The 18,212-nt window shown below is 54.3% G+C and overlaps 9 protein-coding genes across 9 annotated transcripts; 5 read left to right on the top strand and 4 right to left on the bottom strand.

The window, feature by feature from the left end:
- Positions 1-17: 17 nt before the first annotated feature.
- dscA (ubiquitin-protein ligase dscA) lies at positions 18-2,765 on the bottom strand. Its single transcript, XM_025574836.1, has one exon. It carries the CDS (start codon positions 2,555-2,557, stop codon positions 155-157), a length of 2,403 nt encoding a protein of 800 aa, XP_025432329.1. The 5' UTR covers positions 2,558-2,765; the 3' UTR covers positions 18-154.
- A 134-nt stretch (positions 2,766-2,899) lies between these two features.
- On the top strand, positions 2,900-4,656 carry BP01DRAFT_355989 (cation efflux family protein family). The gene is made up of 2 exons (XM_025574835.1): positions 2,900-3,387; positions 3,454-4,656. Exons 1-2 carry the CDS (start codon positions 3,076-3,078, stop codon positions 4,522-4,524), a joined length of 1,383 nt encoding a protein of 460 aa, XP_025432328.1. The 5' UTR covers positions 2,900-3,075; the 3' UTR covers positions 4,525-4,656.
- A 458-nt stretch (positions 4,657-5,114) lies between these two features.
- BP01DRAFT_381972 (putative NADH-ubiquinone oxidoreductase 14 kDa subunit) lies at positions 5,115-5,529 on the bottom strand (the record flags this gene model as incomplete). The annotated part of the gene is made up of 2 exons (XM_025577342.1): positions 5,115-5,371; positions 5,496-5,529. The coding sequence occupies 2 exons, from the start codon at positions 5,527-5,529 to the stop codon at positions 5,115-5,117; spliced, it is 291 nt and encodes a 96-aa protein (XP_025432327.1).
- Positions 5,530-7,267: 1,738 nt separating this feature from the next.
- Positions 7,268-9,223, top strand: BP01DRAFT_29089 (uncharacterized protein). Its single transcript, XM_025571623.1, has 2 exons — positions 7,268-8,849; positions 9,038-9,223. The coding sequence occupies exons 1-2, from the start codon at positions 7,393-7,395 to the stop codon at positions 9,075-9,077; spliced, it is 1,497 nt and encodes a 498-aa protein (XP_025432326.1). The 5' UTR covers positions 7,268-7,392; the 3' UTR covers positions 9,078-9,223.
- Positions 9,224-9,474: 251 nt separating this feature from the next.
- Positions 9,475-10,378, bottom strand: BP01DRAFT_373309 (eukaryotic translation initiation factor 4E; the record flags this gene model as incomplete). Its single annotated transcript, XM_025576779.1, has 2 exons — positions 9,475-9,713; positions 9,907-10,378. 2 exons carry the CDS (start codon positions 10,376-10,378, stop codon positions 9,475-9,477), a joined length of 711 nt encoding a protein of 236 aa, XP_025432325.1.
- A 991-nt stretch (positions 10,379-11,369) lies between these two features.
- Positions 11,370-12,550, top strand: BP01DRAFT_29093 (NOPCHAP1/New4 family protein). The gene is made up of 2 exons (XM_025571625.1): positions 11,370-11,992; positions 12,105-12,550. The coding sequence occupies exons 1-2, from the start codon at positions 11,465-11,467 to the stop codon at positions 12,291-12,293; spliced, it is 717 nt and encodes a 238-aa protein (XP_025432324.1). The 5' UTR covers positions 11,370-11,464; the 3' UTR covers positions 12,294-12,550.
- A 12-nt stretch (positions 12,551-12,562) lies between these two features.
- BP01DRAFT_355984 (guanosine diphosphatase) lies at positions 12,563-14,803 on the bottom strand. Its single transcript, XM_025574834.1, has 3 exons — positions 14,244-14,803; positions 12,845-14,189; positions 12,563-12,787 (listed from the first exon to the last, which is right to left on the bottom strand). The coding sequence occupies exons 1-3, from the start codon at positions 14,359-14,361 to the stop codon at positions 12,730-12,732; spliced, it is 1,521 nt and encodes a 506-aa protein (XP_025432323.1). The 5' UTR covers positions 14,362-14,803; the 3' UTR covers positions 12,563-12,729.
- Positions 14,804-14,963: 160 nt separating this feature from the next.
- BP01DRAFT_355983 (putative translation initiation factor IF3) lies at positions 14,964-15,903 on the top strand. Its single transcript, XM_025574833.1, has one exon. The coding sequence runs from the start codon at positions 15,139-15,141 to the stop codon at positions 15,802-15,804; it is 666 nt and encodes a 221-aa protein (XP_025432322.1). The 5' UTR covers positions 14,964-15,138; the 3' UTR covers positions 15,805-15,903.
- A 238-nt stretch (positions 15,904-16,141) lies between these two features.
- BP01DRAFT_355982 (translation elongation factor Tu) lies at positions 16,142-17,974 on the top strand. Its single transcript, XM_025574832.1, has 5 exons — positions 16,142-16,326; positions 16,389-16,417; positions 16,500-16,762; positions 16,822-17,501; positions 17,554-17,974. Exons 1-5 carry the CDS (start codon positions 16,161-16,163, stop codon positions 17,736-17,738), a joined length of 1,323 nt encoding a protein of 440 aa, XP_025432321.1. The 5' UTR covers positions 16,142-16,160; the 3' UTR covers positions 17,739-17,974.
- Positions 17,975-18,212: the final 238 nt, after the last annotated feature.

Here is an 18,212-nt window from a genome sequence, read left to right as displayed (position 1 = left end):
TAAAATCAAAAGAACGTTTATTGGTTTTCTATTTTCTTCCTGTGTTCAGAGGTCACTTGGTGCGAGGCGGAGCTCATCTTAAACCCAGTTACCATGTCGGGCGTCTATCATAAGTAAGGTACATGCCGAGACACAAACGGCAGAATACACGCGACTACACCGGAGGTATAGACTCTCGGCAGATCGGACACTGGAGACGAAGGCGCATCCAGCTTTCGAGGCACGTGCTGTGGAATATATGGCGACAGGGGGTGACCATGTAGGTGCGCCGGCTGAGGATGCTCGTCGCTCCGTCGGCCATGCTACTACCGCCCGCTCCGCCCGACACGAGAACGGGCACCTCGATCTCCTGCATGCAGATGGCGCAGTCGAACACCGCCTTCTTTCTGTCTCTGGGTCGATGCTTGTCGTCGTCCTTGGACTCGCTGGGGTATTCACGTTCATCGGCCCGCAGCGCCCCAATGGGCAAAACCCCACCAGACTCCAGATCGTCGCCTGCCCCGGTAGTATCGCGGAGAGTCGGATGGTAGTCGTAGGCCGGGGGTGCCCATCCGCGCGGAACGAAAAAGCGCGGGCCCAGAATGTCCTGACTCGCCAGGATCCAGACTTGGATCCAGACCCAGCCTATCAAGGCGAGGGCTGTCGTCGCATCGGGTCGGATGAAGAGCACGTTTCCACGAGCTGTTAGGAAGTAGAGGAATGGAAACAGTCGGAGGCAGCTCTGTCCGATCACAAAATCCCATCGCAGTGCCTTGCGACAGTTGCGCATGATGTTACGATAAATCTGGGGCGTCCAGAAGGAAAGATAGATGAACCCGAGCACTCGAGCATATATTGCGCCGAGTCGGTTCGGCCAAAGGAAGGACCAGATAGAGATAATAAGCATCACAAAAAGAATGAAGTAGAATCGCGCATACATGGCTCCCACGTCACTTCGAGCGTCCCGCGCTGTCGGTGTAGTGCCACGGTTCGCGGCCGGCGCATCTTCATCAGCAGGGGCATCTTGGTCCGGAGGCAGTATAATCGGGGTTGCGCCCGAGTCTCTGACCTGGGCTGCCGTAGCAGGAAGGGGCAGATTCGTGGGCCGCGTGTTAGAGGGAGCTCGCCGCTCCTGCTCCCGTCGTTCTGGCGCTTGGATAGTCCAGATTTCCATCATAAACTTCATCCCAATGTAGCTGACCGAGAGGAAGGTGAGGAAAGATGCGGATGTCATGACCAGGAATGATACCACCGGGTATAACTCCAGTAGAATGAAGACCAGCACGAACGAATCCCCGAATGCCATCAAGGCGATCGTGTAGAAACTGATACGGCTTCTAGTCGACGGCGTGGAGGCTTCCTTCACTTGTCTCAACAGCAGCGCGATCTGACCAACGGAGACCGCCGACATGACGAAGATCATGCGAGCCGAGTACTTTCCGAACTCTTCTATCTTTGGACCTGATAGATACAATGTCTCCGTGGGAGGGAATTCAGGTGCTCCTTTGGTTTCTAAGATGTATCCACAATCAGGAGAGAACACGACGGCTGACATGACCATCAAAGGAGGTGTTGGGATCGGTGCACCAATGGGATATCTCAGCTCCTGCTCGATCTGCTCAATCACTACCTTGTCCGCTAGGTAACCATGAATTGTAAGTGGATGCTGTTGGAGGTAAACTATGTGTTCACACCTCGGCGCAGGAAACTCCATGTGCTCACTGCCGGCCAAAGAGGACCAGGGGAAAAGGGTAGGAGGTCGATTCTGCTTCTCGGATATGGTATCCGACAAGGACTTGATGAGAAGTTCATGGGTGAGGTTATATGCATCCGGCGAAAGGGAGAGATGTGGCAAAGTGAGGAGGCCCCCGAACTTCTCGCTCATGGTGCTTAGGATAATCCCGCCAGTCTCCGGAAAGTGTATACCGATCAGTGAGAGATACCAAGTGTTTCCCCAAAACTCGCCACTTTCCACAGTCAACGTGGCCCGAATCTCCCGAACGTGGCCTTGAGGCGACCGAAGCTCCTGTCCACCCCCTTCACGTACATCCAGATAGAATGTGCCACTGTTGCCAGTGACATTCTGGCTGAATTCATGCGTGAAGTACTCATTTTCTTGGATGATAGCAGTCTTGTTGAGAGGGGCATGCGGCTTGTCCTGCTTGCGTCGCACCCATTCGCCGCGCAATTTCCCTGTCGCATTGCGATACACAGGAAGAACGAGTTGCGTTAAGTTGAGATCAGGTAGTGCGTCAGGCACTGCAAGGGATTTGGGAGGGCGGAGGCCTGCCTCCGCCATGACAGACCGCAGCTGAGACCGGGCTCTGGCCTGAACATCAGGCAGAAGGTCCCAAGCATAGCTGTCGTTTTTGCGGACGCCTGGAAAAGGTAACCATTTGTCGGCCAGCGGATCAAAGTCTCCATATTGAGTCTCGTTTAGCATACGAAGGGCATTTCGCTCCCTTTCCAGTTCCCGCTGGTGCTCCCCATCTTGAGATATCAAGGGCGAACGAGACTGCGAGCTCAGGAGAAGGTAGAAGACGACCAGGAAGAAGAAAAAAGAGCCGCGGTGATCCATCGATGCCGAGGGGATGTAGACATCGGAGTAGAGGGAAACTCCTGTAGATCAGTAGAAATACTTTTTAGGTTTGTGGGTGTCGCATCGCCAAACTCTGGCAGAAACAAGCGACACTCATTTAGTGCTGGTCATCAAATTTCAAGAGGAACCAGACAACGGTTGATGATGATGGAACAAGGTCGATAAGAAGGCAGATGATGAAATTAGGGAGGAAGCGGGCGGAAGGATGGAGTCGATGATGCGCTGAGTGAGTCGAGGCCTCTGGCCTGAGGCCCGCCCCCGCCTTTTCCGCCGGCCTTCGATCAGCGAGTCCAGCGACATTCTTCCCTTCCCCCAATCTGTCAGCCTCCCTGCGTCCTGGGAGCTTGATTTTCATTCCATTCTGAGGTTACGCTTTCCTTTTTTTTTTCACTCCTTCCATTGACCTCCGATCGGTGTAACGCTACTATCTTCGACTTGACCTGCGTATCCCTTCAAATCGATCGGCGCCGGCGCCCCATTCTTCGACGACTATCGTGATGGCGTCGAACCTCCCCATCCCTATTCCTCCGCGCACTCCGACTCCCCCCGCAGATGACAACCCTGCCAGCACGGTTGAGCCATCTTCCACCCTCTACGACAAGGATTCATTGTCGCCTTTGAGGGATACATTCACTCCCACCAGGGGTGTTTTGGAGGTCAATGATAGCAATCGGTTGAGCCCTACGCGGGCAGCCTTCAATCTCAGTCCAGCAAGTGCGCGATCACAGGCCGATCAGAGCGACAATGTCTCGTCCGGTCCCTTCAACTTTCAGACAACAACTATGGCCAAAAGTCCCGTGGTCAAATCTGTGAGTTTCCTGTCAGATATGAAACAATATGATTCAGGTTCCTCATTGCCTTGGCCTCTTATATAGAACATTGGACAACGGCGCGGACATAAGTATAAACACAGTAGTATATCGCATCAGATCTTCCTCGAGCCACCACCTCGCGCCCCTCTCGCGTTGCCAAACTCGCTACCCATCCCCACGTTCAAGGAATATCGATCAAGTATGTCCAGGGACCAGACGACCCGTTTCTGGTGGAGCTTGTGCCACATGTCCGTCGCAGCGTACACTCTGTGGAGCGCGCATGGGTCGCTGGCCATGACGGCTCTGTCGCATCTGATTTTGTTTGACTCCATCGGTGCCCTTCTCTGCGTCGCGGTAGACATCCTCGGCAATTTCGAGGTGTGGAAGCGTTCCAGCGTGCGCCATCCCTTCGGGCTCGAACGAGCCGAGGTGCTTGCCGGGTTCGCCATGTGCGTGCTCCTGCTCTTCATGGGCTTGGACTTGATCTCGCACAACCTGCAGCATTTCCTTGAGTCCGCGGGCCACGAGCCGCATCACTCGCACGTGCACGAGCGCGTGTCCTTGGGCCGCGTGGACTTCACAGCCCTGCTGGCTATCGTCTCCACGCTCGTCTCGGCGATTGGGCTCAAAAACCACGGCCGCATCGGCAAGGCGATGCGCTTCGGGTACATTGAATCACTACCATCGGTGCTCAGCAACCCCTCCCACTTCCTGACGCTCTCCTGCTCCTCCCTTCTGCTGTTGCTACCGCTTGTCTCCATCAAGCTCTACAAGTGGCTTGACGTGCTCCTATCGGGAACCATCTCCATCTCAATGTGTGTCATCGGCGTGCACCTGGTCAAGACCCTGGGGTCGATGCTGCTCATGTCTTATTCGGGCCAGGGCGTCACGGAAGTGATGCACGACATCGAAGCCGATCCCTGCGTGCGGGGTGTCGACGATGCTCGCTTCTGGCAGGTGCACTACGGCTTGTGCATGGCGAATCTGAAACTTCGCGTCTCAGGCCCGGAGGAGAATCTGGCGCGTCTGCGCGAGCGGATAATCAGCTTGATCAAGAACAGGCTGGGCGGGGGTTATGGAACGGGAGGGCAGAAGTGGGAGGTGTCGTTGCAGTTCGCGATAGAGAAGGCGTGATGTTTGTAGTACATTTAGTGTATATTATGGATTGGACATAGGATGTCATTTAAGTGAGGGTACGAGCATGACATCTAAGCGTGAACATAACTAGGATAGGCATGAATGCAGTTTCCTTGCGCTTCAATGGCATGACGAAGAGTCAAGTTTCGCGTGCTGGAACTTAATGTCTCTTGCTCTCAAGTATCGAGACGATATGCACTGAACACAGTCTAGCACTTATATAAGCTATACAATTCCTTAATCCAAGCTGCCATTCTCTACCGAGGGAATCCCTCAACATCTAAGCCTCAGTCGTACAACGCATCATCCTCTCATGCGCACATACCCCTATGGCAAGAAACCTACATCCGCCCACCCCCCACAGCAGCAACATAGATAGAAAACATATTGATATTGATAGAACAATGGATAGAAGACACCACACAACGAGAGGCATAAAACACCCTTCCCAGATATACATCACACAACTCACTCGATTCGCTCATCCACCCCCACGATTTCCCCCGCACGAAGGAACCAGAACGCCGCCGGCTCTGATCCCTCCTATTGTATTTTTCTTCTCTGTTTTCTGCTCCAGAATTTCAAATCTAAGCAGCAGCCGCCATAACACTCTCCTCGACCTTGCTCAACGTGCCGGGGGTCTCACGCTCGTCTCTCCTTCGGCGCTTCTCGAGAATCGCCTCCCGACGCTGTGCGAGTATGCGGAGTTGGCGCTCCTCGACGCCCTGCAGCCAGTAGCCGAAGCTGCCGCCGACGCCGGCGAAGAGCGGGTAGACCCAGAGGGATTCGCGGGCGAGGATGGGCCGCATTTCGATGCCGAGTTGCCAGAGACGGACGGCGATGCCTGCATGCGAGCATCCACGGATTAGTTTAGTTGAGTTTTGCTTGCTTGAGGACCGCATGTAATGGGATAGGTAGAATGTGTCATGGTGTCATGGCGAGGAGGAGAGAAGGGCAGGACAACATACCGAAGCCGCCCCAGAAGAGGACTTTGTGAACCATGACTGAAGATGTGGAGAGGGAGGGAAGGCGGGCGGAAGGGATTTGGCGAAGCGGAATTGCCGGCACTGAAGGAGATCCTTATTATGCGGCGCAGGAATCCGGCAGTGAGGTTCAATGGGTTATGGGGGATAAAGGCAGCGCTCGGTGACGTTGCTGGAGTGTCTTCTGCGATTGTTCAAAGAAGACGCCGGGATTCCATCCAACGGAGGTTGCTGCGTCGAATCACGGGGCCGCAGTTCCCAATCGGGCGGTGGATGTCGGCACATCTGTTTCTCCGGTTTGCGATGCTTTGAGAGACAAACGGGCCAACCACCAACATTTACTAACTGCTTCCACTAGAACGCAACGCGCCCGCTCCATGCGAGCGCAAATTTGACATTTATCTATTCCCCATGTCTCCGCCTTGATTGTTCTTTTTGCTTCAGTTCAGAGACGTGATTCTCTTTCAACACTTCGTTCCCCAGCTGTGCATCGGCTAACCGCCGACTCTCCGCTATGGCTGGTCCAATAGAGGGGACGGCCGATCCATTGGCTCCAGCTGCTGTTGATGCGGTGGCCGTCGGCGTAAAGCGGCCATTTGACATTGACAGTCTTCAGCGCAAGAAGTTCAAAACAGACGACCTACCCCTTTCTGCCGTACAACACATCGCGATCGAGAATCTTCTCCATGCATTCAAGAAGAGAGGTGGTTTCGACAATGTGCGCAAGAAAATCTGGGCTGAGTTTGAGGAAGGGGTAAGTCTGTATTTCCCCCGTGATTGTGATATTTTTGTTCGCTGATCTTGCGCCTTCCTGTGCGCCGTCACTATCTAGGTTGGAAAAGAAGAATTCACGAAACTCCTCATCGAACTTGCGGAAGCGGAGATTGATCGCGAACCTGGATTGCTATCGCGCGAGCGTGGAAAAGCTGCTACGTTGATTGAAGGCGCGGTCGATCGGAGCGACGTGTACAAGACGGTGGAGCGGTCGCTTGATGCGCTAGCTACGAATCATCTCCAAACAATCTTGGATTCCGTGCGAGAGATTCGTCGTGAGGAAATTGGCGTGGAAGCCGCTGCTGAGGAGGAGAGAGCAGGGAACAAGACCGATGACGACTATGCGAACTACGTACAGGCCAAGCGCGATGAGCGCGAGAGAGCCTACCAGGAAGCCTTGCGCAAAGAGAAGGAACAGGAGGAGGAAGAAGCGCGTAAAAAGGCGGAAGAGGACCGCAAGCGACGCGAGCTCGAACGCCAGAAAGAGGAAGAGGAACGGGCCCGGCGCAGGGAACGCGAGGAGCAACGTCGGGAAGAGCAGCGCAAGCTGGACGAACAGCGAGAGAAGGAGCGCCAGGAACGGTACGAACGACGTCGTCGCGAAGAGCGGGAAAGATTCCGCGACTGGCGGGATCGCAGCCACACCCGAGACCGAGACTCAGACCGAGACCGAGATCGTTTTCGCTTCCGTGATCGCTCCCCTGGCTACCGCTCTGAACGAGGCCATTCCCCCCGCTACCGCGAGTCTCGGAAAGACAAATCACCGACACCCAAGGAACCCACCCCAGCCCCTGTGCCGCCGCCAGCCCCTGTTGACGAAAAGTCCTTGGAAGAGGCTGCGCTACAGCTTCTGTTGAAGGAAGGAGAAGAGCTTGCGGCGAAAGCCCGGCAGAAGCCAGAGTTCGATTTCGAGGAAGCCGAGGCGATCGAAAACGGACTCAAACCTCCACCCAAGGCCCCCAAGGCCGCTGACTCGAGATACTCGAATACCCCTACTCGCGCTGGAAGCATTCCTGCCGATGCAGAAGCCTTGAAAGGACGGGGCTCCGCTGATGACCGCACACGACCACGACGACGCGATGCGAGCCGCAGCCGCTCAAGAAGGAGAATGCCTACGTCCCGGGCTGAAGAGGGCCGCCGAAACCCTTCACAGGATCTGTCGAACTTACCGCGTGCGCGCGAGCCCGACGATCGCGCACCTGTTCGTGATTATCGTGAGAGTCGATACGGCGACCGCAGCTACCGGCCCAGCCGTCGTAGTCGCAGTCGGTCGACAGTTCGAACCTATGATAGAGATCGGGATCGGGATAGGGATCGCGATAGGGATCGCGATCGTGATCAAGGTGCTGACCGCCCGCGATACCGCGAGAAAAGCCCGGAGCGGGATCGAGATCGAGATCGAGATCGAGAGAGGAATCGGGACCACGACTATCATCGAGATCGCAGCCGAGACAGAGAACGGGATCGCCACGGCAGGGATCGTGACAGGGATCGTGACAGGGATCGTGACAGGGATCGTGACAGGGATCGAGAAAGAGATCGAGACAGAGATCGAGATAGGGAACTGGAAAGAGAAAGAGACCGGGATAGAACACGCGATCGCGACGACTACCGCCGGCGACGGAGTTACTATTCTCGATCCCGTTCTCGTCCACGATATAGGTCTCGGTCACGATCGCGATCGCTACACAGAAATCGAGATCGTGACCGCGATCGAGATCGGGACAGGGACAGTCATAGGGAAAGAGATCGGGACAGGGATCGCGACCGCGACAGAGAAAGGGACAGAAGCCGAGACACCAGAGAGAAGAGGGATACGAGAGACAACAGGGACACCAGAGACCGCGATCGAGATCGAGAGAGAGATCGAGATCGCGATCGGGATCGAGATCATGATCGCGAACGAGAGAGGAATCGCGATCGGGAGCGTGATCGTGACCGTGACGGCAACCACGCCACCAGCAGCACCACCACCACCATCATCACCACTAAACCTCTAATAAGTACGAGCACTGCGGCTTCTGCTACTGCCACACCTACCACAACCAACCACGACCACCACCACCCTAACAACCCCGGCCGTGGCCGCAACCCCGAGCGTGAGCGAGACCGTCCAGCGCGCGAGGACGACAAATCCACCCGAGTCTCCGTCTCTTCCCGCCGACGCTCGCGCTCGCGGGCCCGCCGCTCTCGCAGCCGCCGTCGCTCCCCAAGTACCCTCGACATTGACCGATATGTGCCTCCAACCAGCAATCGCAGCCGATCCCCGCGGCGGCGGGTGAGGTCTCCCGAGCGCACCGAGAAAGAGCGCGAAGACCGTCCGCGGTTCGTGGAGATCGATCGCTACATGCCCGGCGGAGGTGCGCCCGCTGAGCAGCGGAGGCCTTCGGAGTCTGAGTCGACGGCTACTCCTACCGCCGCCGCTGCTGCTGCTGCTTCTGCTGCTATGACAGCTACACCGAGCACAACAGCGACAACACCCCGCAAACAAGATCGCAGTGAGGCCGAGGAGCGCCGGCCATTGCAGCCTCCTCCGGCCCCTTCCTCGACCTCGGCTTCGAGCTCGCTTCCTCACTCGCAGAATCCCAGACGACAGAGTTTCAGTCACAACCGGTGATGAGGTTGTGTGTCTATCAGTCTGTGGATGACGAGCAACAGGAACGGTGACTATATCCTTTTCCATTATGTATCAATATATTGTATTCTACATGGGAACTTGGAATTGCCTTGCATGGGTTGGCGTTATTACGGAGGATTCCGCATTGGAGGGGTTCACGCAAGGTTGGGATATGAGGCTTACAGTTAGGGCTTGAGACTTTATGATGGCCATTATTGCATCGGCATGAATATATTGGCCGCACGAGAGCTGCCTTGATTACCACGATACTCAAAAATTTATGATATGATTTCTGAAGAAGATGGAAGTATTTTTGCAAATGCACATGGCTACCTGATACAATCTTGAAAGGAAGGGGGGAAAGAAGACAAGGTGAATAGGACGGCGGTTTATATTGCCTGAGTCTCAAGAAACTGGTGTGAACAAAATGACTCGGAATATGCCAAATGCCATCTGGGATAGAAATAGATGAATAGAAGTAGAATATTTGGCTGGTGCTGGTGTTTCGCAAGTCAGGTCGGACACAGAAAGAGAAGGAAAGAAGAGGAGGTGAAGCAGGCAGGCAACATATCCTCACGTCACTGTGCTCGCCTTTTGGACTGCATCGGTGAAGCCCTCGTTTTCGGCATGGCGTTTGTAGAAGTACGCGGTCGAGCCGGTCCCTGTAGGACGCAGTTCGGGTGACAGGCGGTCGAGGATGGTCTGCTCGAGGGCCTTGATGGAGCGTTCGTTGTTGCCGAGCTTGTTCCAGACGGAGATGAGATTGGAGTTGAAGCGCGAGGATGTAGATACGCCTAGGACGTGGTCGTGATCTGTTTGTTCAATTTGATGCAAGCGTGGTTAGTACGTATCAGCCCTGCTGCCGAGATATACATATTCCGGTGGACTCGGCTACTCTACGGGTGACCCGGAACCACAGGGACGAGCGGGGAAGGGGGGAAATCGGACCCCGCGAGCGGGGCTTTGATTGCAACCGAAACACAAGACATTGAAAGCATAACTCACCCTTTTCCAGGACGGCCTGAAACTCATTCGCCATGGCCAGAATCGCAATCTCATGGAAAAACTCCTGCGCCTTGTTCTTGGGCACCCGGAACCGCCAGCACCCGCCGTTGCGGTTCTCAGGGTCCTCCCATACGGGCCGCACCCCTTTGCGGAAGATGTGGACGGTGTCGCGCAGGCGCACCTTGTCCCACGGGTAATTGTTGTAGACGCGGTAGAAGGTGGCAATGTCGGAGACGTCCTCGTGGAGGAGGTACAGGCGCGAGTCGTAGTCCTGGGTGGCGGCTGGCCCGCTGGTCGTCGTGTTGTCCGTGTGCTTGTCGTACCAGACGGCCCAGTGGTACTGGAATGGGAGGGGCCGCAGCTTGCCAAAGATGTTCTGATGGAGGGATTTACGGGTCGTCGCGGAGGATGGCGAGGTGGTCGTCGAGCTGCTGGATTCGGGCTGCTTCGCGGACTGCTGGACCCTGCCCATGTCCTCGAGGGACCCGGTGGCTCGGGGCTGGTTGTTTTGGAGGGAGATGGTCATTCTTGGTGGCTGTCGTTTTGTCGGGCTTGTTGTTCGGTTCGGGTGGTATAGTTCGGGAATGCCCACGTGGGGGGGGGGGAAGGTTCAGGACGATAGGAGCTCCGCGGTGGAAGACGTATGAGGACCGGCGTTCATGCCAATGCGCTACGTCGAGGAGCGATGGCAGATGAGGTGGGCTAAGTGTGTTTCGAAGAGATATACTGAATCTCTTATAGTCAGGGTCAGTTGATTCTGAGCATAGTTTGAAACGCTAGGGTGGGACGAAAGACAATGAGATGTGCAAGCTTGAATGAAAGATCAACGAGCAGGGATCCAAGAATAGTATTATGGTGCTTTTGGTACCGGGTCTACCGGCGGCAGACAAAGAAGACATAGGGGATGCTAAGAAACATAAAAGGTAGTACCGAACCGAAGTAAGCAGCAGTGAGTCTATTCCGAGATCTGGCCAGCCAACACGAGTGGAGACGATGAATGACAGCGACAGTTCTTCGGTCTGAACAAGGGTTGCCACAATAGATTAGGATGTGAAGTCCTCTGTCAGTGAAGAGAGAGGAGAAGAACGCTCAAGTCAAGAAACGAGAGACCGGCGAGTATTGGATAGATAATATCCCCTGAATGCGGGAGGGTGTAGTGGATTCAGCGCGTGGATTAAGCAAGAATAGGGAAAGGAAGTAAGTAAAAGTGACCGAGTGAAATTAAGACAGGAACACTTTTCCCACCAAGACCAATAATTAATCCCTGCAGGGCGATCAAGCCGCCCGGAAAAGAGGCCTGGACGATTGGTGAAGAGCATGCGCCCCCCTCTCTTCTTGCTTGTCATCATTGTGCAGCCCGCAGTCATACTCCGTAGATTGTCTTGTCTTGTCTGTCGTGGTGAAGTTAACTCATAGTTGACTAAAACTCCATCCCCGCCCGCCCCCACTTCGGCGCCAATTCTATCGCCCGCAGTTTCAGTCGATCATGAATTTATCCATTCGTTTTGCCTCTCCTTAAAATTTCTCCAACACTCACACACCTCAAGTGACCACCATAATGAGTGCATCCTCATCCAATCCCGCCAGCGATGATCCCGTCGCTTCCACGCTTCCTCGCACCCAGACAAACCATTCGTCCGCTCCTCCTCCCCGCAGCGCCGCCGCCGCCGCCGTCGCCGACGACAACGAGGACAGCGACGACTATACCTCCTCCTCCGGCCCTAGCGACAGCGAAGAGAGTGAAGAAGAGGACGATGATGATGCTGAGATTGCAACCGAGGAGTCCAGTACAATGCGCCACTCCACGCACCCCGCGCGCAACCCGCCCACCATGACTTCTGCGGACGCCGACATCCCCCGCATTCCTGCCATCCCGAAACCCAACATCCGGCGCGTGCAGCAGAGTCCCGATCTTCTTTCCCGGTTATCGGCTTTCCTTCCGCAGATGAAGACCGCCAACGAGCAGCTCGAGCGCGAGATTGCCGCAGGCCGGGCCAAGGATATTCGGTTGGACGATGTGATGGATGTTGGGGAGGAGGATGAGGAAGAGGGTCAGGAGGGAGATGGGAAACAATATATTGAAATGGTGGGTTGCCCCCTTTTTCTACGTTTTTTGTTGGTGGTTGGGGGGATTCACTACCTTCGTGCTTTGGGGGGGGGGTTATTGATGACGGGGCTGACATTGTTGTCCTCAATAGAACCTTGGACTCGGCGTGCTGGAAGAGAAACGTCCCGATGGCGAAATCGCCAGTCCCGAGTATAATGACAGCGAGGAGACGGTGCTGGCTCAACGGCCTAAGGACTCAGGAGTCTTGGATACTTTGATGGGTAATATGGACGCTGCGGCGGCAGCGTCGAAGCCCACGATAGAGGAGCTGGAAAAGTAAACTGAATTTTTTTGTTCTTTTTCTTACGTCGCCGATTATCAGGGGGCAAAAAGTATTGGGCAAAGGGTGTCTTTGATTTGCATGGCAGAGGGCGTTTGGGATTAGGCTCTTATTTTGACATGCTGTGGGCTCCCAGTGGCTTGGGCGTCGAGGTCTGCTCCGCTTGGTCAGTATTGTTTATTATCGCACAGCTGAATGCATGATTCCGTGTCTACCTGCAACTAGTCACGGATGCAGACATTTTTGGGCCGAACTATAGAACTATGCATTTTGGAAACACTTTGAATAATTAAACCATCATACTGAAAATGTCTAATACATGAAACATATACAAACACCCCAAATCTAGCCTATATGCACGAAAAGAAATTGATGTGCCCTAAGGCGTAAAAACGTGATATTGATTAATTGTTCGTCACCGCATCGCCATCATCTTTTATGACACTTCCCTGACCCGGCATGTCCAGCCAGACTCCTGGCTCAAGAGGGGCAAACTATAGGAACAAGTTAGCAAGCATGCACATATAGAAACTCGACTTGAAGGAACTTACCTAGCACCCAAGCACCAACCGAGCTCGTTGTTCTTGATCTTCTTGGCGATCTTGACCTCACGAGACAATGGCATCTCGTAGCCCGTGTGCAGGAGACCCAGCATGAAGTTGAGATCCAAGCACCACTCAGGCCGGTCAAGCAGTTGAGGAATAGCATCATCAATCCCCTCGAAGATCTTCCACTCGGGCTTTCCGGCGCAGACAGTCGAGGTAAGGTGGTGCAGTTCATCCAAAGTGAAAGAGTCGGGCATGCCCAAAGGCTTAGTCCGGTCGTAGAAATAGGAGAAGACATAAACATCCTCCCGAGCAAAAGTCTTGGCCAGCGAGGGCTGGTGCACTCCGTTGAAGGAACAGGGTGCGAGCTTGCAATCAGCTTCCTTTTTAAGAATCTTCTCGGTCAAACCGCGGCACTGGGGTGCGGCCGAGGATCCCTCCTTCGGGCCCACCATCTTAACGCTGACCTTGGGAGCAAGAGCGTGACCCGCATCGAAAGTCAACTCAATCTTGCGCTCCATACCAGGTCCAATGCAAGGGTTGGAAATAGGCTCCTCCAACCAGCTCAAGTCATTGGGGCTGGCGGCAAGCTTGGCCTCAACGATTGCCTTGTGAACCGCTTCCCGCGCAGCCATGAGTCCATAACCCAGATGAGAGTGCTGGTAAAGCTCGAAGTGCCGACCACCGAACTCAAGATCATAACGGTGGTCACCTTCGGCCAGATGCTCGGGCATGCCTCCCGAGGGACTCTTGGGATAAGTGGGCTGGAAGACAATCTGAGTGGAACCACCACCCAGGTCGAAAATGGCAGCAGTAGGGGTCTCATCCGGTCCACCGATCTTACCAAGTAGGTAGTTAGTGGTAATCCAGGCGTAAACACCCTCATCCGAGCCATCCATGATTTCGACACCACCCTTCTCCCGGGACACGACGGGGAAGGGGTAAACAGTCTCGAGACGAGATCTGACAGCCTCGAGGATCTTCATACTCATCTCATTACCAAGCATGCGCAAACCGGCAGTAGCCTTGACAGCAATGGGCGAGCATGACCGGTACTCCTCAGGCACCGACTTGAGGGCTACCTGCATGAGGGGATCCAGACTCTTGGCCGCTCCTTCAGCATCCTCCTTGTAGGAGCTCAAGCCAGAGCCACCTTGCCTCTTCTCAGTTTGCTCAAAGACCTCGTTCTCGAGTTCGGGAGTGGGGCCGCAGTTGTTGAAGCGGTAGACGTGAATCCGAGAACCCTGGCTGCCGGCATCAATCATGAGCGCATACTGAATTAGAGGCTTAGACGAGTCATATGGCTTAGTGCACTTGTCGGTCAAAGGCGCTGCGCCAGTTGAAGGCTTCTCTACATTTAGTGATTAGTTTCGTGTGTATCAACCTTGCGGAGAAAGCGACTTACGGGATCCTCCAAAATTGCTCACGGATGGCTTGGACGGTGAAAGCCAGAGCAGCATCAACAGAACGAAGCCAACAACGGCTCCGGTCTTCAGATAGCGAGTCCGTTGTGTCTGAGCCATGGCGAACATTGAAAAGGGTGAAGTAGACTTCGAATCGTCCGAGCCGTGAATATTATCGGGATCTTTTGCGGGGGTGGAAGTGCGCGAAATCGAACGTCGACTAGTTCTAGAACCTGGTTTAGAGAAAGACGGTAAACCCTTGAGATGTCGGCTGTCAACTCCAGTCGACATGCGGGCAAAGCCAGGTGTAGAAGGCTATGGCGTTTCGGGCAACGCTCCTGATTTCTGACCGAGTTGGACGAAAAGGAAAGATGGAAATTAACGGTCGAAATAAATAGAAACCATAGGAACGCCCTGAGAACCTCCGGTCCAGCCCAAAAGGATGTAGGGTGAAGACGGGGGGAGAGAAAATTCACACAAAGAAGGGAAGTATGATAGGGGGGAAGAGGGGGAGGGGAGAAATAAGAAGTAAAAGGACGAAAGAACCTAGTTTAAAGAGGCGGAGGATGAGAGGTGGACGGGACGGGATGGACACGGGGAGGCAAATGAGCAGCGCAGCCTTTCAGTTTCAGGGTCTGTGGTTGGGGATCCGCCCGCCGCCGTGGCTGTCATTGTGGCTGGGGGGCGGTCAACTTCTGCTGTTTGGCCGCATGCGGCCAGCTCTTTGCTAGACACATTCCGGCTGTAACCAGACCATATATTCAAACCATCATTGCTCGCGGGACGGCTATTACGTCGCCAATTTTGAAACGAGGGCCAATCTGCCCTAGTACTCTGTGTTCATCTGATTGAACCTTTCTCTGCTACCACAACACTCCTGCATCGGAAATGAGGCATATGCGCAACCTCCTCTCGACGGCGCAAGTTTTGCGCCAGGTCTTCTTTCCGCCCCAACGCATTGTTCGGCCACAATATCTCCAACCCTCGCCCATCGGGGTTCGAACGGCGAAATGGACAAAATCGGCACCGACAGAAAAGAGGGATATAAAACTCATTAAAGACGAAGGCATCGCCTCCGAATGGGTCCAGCTCGTGAACGAGGAGGGCAGCCTGGATCCCCCCGTTCGGCGTTCGAATGTTCTCAAAAACATCGATCGAGCCAAAGAGTTTCTGATCAAGGTCAGCGAGGGAATAGATGGCGCGCCTCCGGTTTGCAAGATTGTGAACAAAGTGGCTCTTCGGGAGCAAGAAAAGGCCAAAGCCAAGGCGGCTCATGCTGCTAAAACCTCCTCTAAGCAATTGGAGTTCAACTGGGCTATTGACGGTCATGATCTCGACCACCGGCTGAAAAAGATCACCGAGTTCATTGCCAAGGGCTACAAATTGGAGATTGTCCTCATGAGGAAAAAGGGCAAGCGTGCCCCCAAGCCGGAGGAGGTGCAAAACCTTATGGAAAAGGTGGTGGAAACTATCAAAGAGGCTGATGGGATGCAAATCAAACCAATGGAGGGAGAGCCGGGGCGTGCTGTTACTATTACTGTGAAGAAGAAGCCGGACAACTAGTTGACTTGGCTGGCATGGTAGATTCGGGCCATGTTCTGTATATTAGACGATTCTCAACATCTGTAGATTCCTGCATTGCAATAGTTATGACGGACCCGGGTTTCGTCAGCGGTAAACTCGTGTTGACTGGCAGAAACCAATTGACCTCCGGTCATTGCGGGATGTGTTCCTGACCGACTCCGCATTGCTGCGGGTGTGATTGGCCGGGGCTGACTCAGCCGCTCCCTAGAATTTTCCGGGCTTGAACAAGGTCGTCCTCCAAATCTCCCCGGTCCGGCTCGTTTTGATTTCTTGTCCCCATCGCGTTTCATTTGGTTTCCCTTCCTGTTGTTGTTTTTCCATCGCAGGTAGCCATCATGTCGAGCCTTGCCAGAACTGCCAACCTTCTGCTGCGTTCCAGCCGGGCGTCCTTGCTGCGTCCCCGTGCTGTCAACCCCATCCAGCATGTCTTCGCCAAAGACAGGCTCGCTGCCCGCGGTCTGGCTACTGCTTTCGAGCGTACCAAGCCTCATGTCAACATTGGTATGTACATTTAATCGTCTTCATTGGTACATTTACTTCTAGTACTTATCAATGTCCGATAGGTACCATTGGTCACGTCGATCACGGCAAGGTTAGCATAATCTTCCCTACCATCCACTCTTCTTTCTCCCCGATTCGTGGCGGCTTCAGAAACTTCTCACACCTTCAATCAGACCACCCTGAGTGCTGCCATCACCAAGCGGCAGGCCAGCAAGGGTCTTGCAAACTTCCTCGACTATGGCTCCATCGACAAGGCCCCTGAGGAGCGTAAGCGTGGTATTACCATTTCCTCTGCCCACATCGAGTACGCCACGGAAGCCCGCCACTACTCCCACGTCGACTGCCCTGGTCACGCCGATTACATCAAGAACATGATTACTGGTGCTGCCAACATGGACGGTGCCATCGTTGTTGTTGCTGCTTCTGATGGTCAGATGTACGTTTGCCCTTCCGTTCTCGATCTTCGGATTATGCTCATACTCTTTTCTCTGGTAGGCCCCAGACTCGTGAGCACTTGCTGCTCGCCCGTCAGGTCGGTGTCCAGAAGATCGTTGTCTTCGTTAACAAGGTCGATGCTGTCGATGACCCGGAGATGTTGGAGCTCGTCGAGCTGGAAATGCGCGAGCTTCTCACCACCTACGGCTTCGAGGGTGAGGAGACTCCCATCATCTTCGGCTCTGCCCTCTGCGCCATCGAGGACAAGCGCCCCGACATTGGTGCCGAGAGAGTTGACCAGCTTCTTGAGGCTGTCGACACCTGGATCCCCACTCCTCAGCGTGACCTTGACAAGCCTTTCTTGATGTCTGTTGAGGAAGTCTTTTCCATCCCCGGTCGTGGTACTGTCGTTTCCGGTCGTGTCGAGCGTGGTCTTCTGAAGAAGGATAGCGAAGTTGAGATTGTTGGTACCAGCAACGAGGTCATCAAGACCAAGGTCACCGACATCGAGACTTTCAAGAAGTCCTGTGACGAGTCCCGCGCTGGTGACAACTCCGGTCTCCTTCTCCGTGGTATCCGCCGTGAGGATATCAAGCGTGGTATGGTCGTTGCCGCTCCTGGCAGCGCCCGCGCTCACGATAAGTTCATGGTCTCCATGTACGTCCTGACCGAGGCTGAGGGTGGTCGTCGCGCTGGATTCGGTGTCCAGTACCGCCCCCAGTTGTACATCCGTACTGCCGGTAAGTGAATTTTATATCCAAGTGAGGTCGCAAGCTTGCTAAGACACCACAGATGAGGCTGCTGAGTTCAGCTTCCCCGACGGTGATAACACCCGCCGCATCATGCCCGGTGACAACGTTGAGGTCATCGTCAAGACCCTCCGTCCTCTCGCTGCTGAGGCTGGTCAGCGCTTCAACGTTCGTGAGGGTGGCCGCACTGTCGCCACTGGTCTGGTTACCCGTGTGTTGGACAAATAAACAGCTGGCCTCTACTGGCTACCATGTACTATGAACAAAATTTCTGGGAAATCTTATAATGTTTGCACCATCTTGGGGCGCGGGAATCAGCGAAGGAGTGGATCTGTAAACGCAGGGTTCACTCGTGATGGTGGGTTGTTCCGGAGTTTTCGAGACATCGCTATGTATCATGTATTGTATTTGAATTATATGTAGATGCGTTATACCTTCTCCTCTCTTTCACATCTTGTGCCTAGGAATACTTTCTTGAAAATACATGTAGAGGAGTAAGATGGATTGTTGTACGCGTTGCTCCTATATTTCCTGCGTCACTCATCGTACGATCATCATCCACGGCACCATGCAAATGTGGACTACTCCACCTCCGAAAGAACTGTAAGTTGAGCTGAATTGGACCAGACAAGATCATAGAGAGCCCCTAAACTCAAAGCAGCAAGCAATGGGGTATCGAGTCTAACTCGTGATTTGGGGGTG

Source organism: Aspergillus saccharolyticus (genome assembly GCF_003184585.1).
Source record: "Aspergillus saccharolyticus JOP 1030-1 unplaced genomic scaffold BP01scaffold_11, whole genome shotgun sequence".
In the NCBI taxonomy this organism is placed as follows: Eukaryota; Fungi; Ascomycota; class Eurotiomycetes; order Eurotiales; family Aspergillaceae; genus Aspergillus; species Aspergillus saccharolyticus.
Note: the sequence above shows the minus strand (reverse complement) of the source record. Positions and strands in the feature narration are given on the sequence as shown.

Coding starts and splice junctions, on each gene's coding strand:
- dscA (XM_025574836.1), bottom strand. CDS start 2,557: ATGGATCACCGCGGCTCTTTTTTCTTCTTCCTGGTCGTCTTCTACCTT.
- BP01DRAFT_355989 (XM_025574835.1), top strand. CDS start 3,076: ATGGCGTCGAACCTCCCCATCCCTATTCCTCCGCGCACTCCGACTCCC. Junction 3,388..3,453: donor AAAGTCCCGTGGTCAAATCT/GTGAGTTTCCTG, acceptor CCTCTTATATAG/AACATTGGACAACGGCGCGG.
- BP01DRAFT_29089 (XM_025571623.1), top strand. CDS start 7,393: ATGCCTACGTCCCGGGCTGAAGAGGGCCGCCGAAACCCTTCACAGGAT. Junction 8,850..9,037: donor TCGACCTCGGCTTCGAGCTC/GCTTCCTCACTC, acceptor GTTATTACGGAG/GATTCCGCATTGGAGGGGTT.
- BP01DRAFT_29093 (XM_025571625.1), top strand. CDS start 11,465: ATGAGTGCATCCTCATCCAATCCCGCCAGCGATGATCCCGTCGCTTCC. Junction 11,993..12,104: donor GGAAACAATATATTGAAATG/GTGGGTTGCCCC, acceptor TGTCCTCAATAG/AACCTTGGACTCGGCGTGCT.
- BP01DRAFT_355984 (XM_025574834.1), bottom strand. CDS start 14,361: ATGGCTCAGACACAACGGACTCGCTATCTGAAGACCGGAGCCGTTGTT. Junction 14,190..14,243: donor GAGCAATTTTGGAGGATCCC/GTAAGTCGCTTT, acceptor CACTAAATGTAG/AGAAGCCTTCAACTGGCGCA. Junction 12,788..12,844: donor GGTTGGTGCTTGGGTGCTAG/GTAAGTTCCTTC, acceptor TTGTTCCTATAG/TTTGCCCCTCTTGAGCCAGG.
- BP01DRAFT_355983 (XM_025574833.1), top strand. CDS start 15,139: ATGCGCAACCTCCTCTCGACGGCGCAAGTTTTGCGCCAGGTCTTCTTT.
- BP01DRAFT_355982 (XM_025574832.1), top strand. CDS start 16,161: ATGTCGAGCCTTGCCAGAACTGCCAACCTTCTGCTGCGTTCCAGCCGG. Junction 16,418..16,499: donor GTCACGTCGATCACGGCAAG/GTTAGCATAATC, acceptor ACCTTCAATCAG/ACCACCCTGAGTGCTGCCAT. Junction 17,502..17,553: donor GTTGTACATCCGTACTGCCG/GTAAGTGAATTT, acceptor AAGACACCACAG/ATGAGGCTGCTGAGTTCAGC.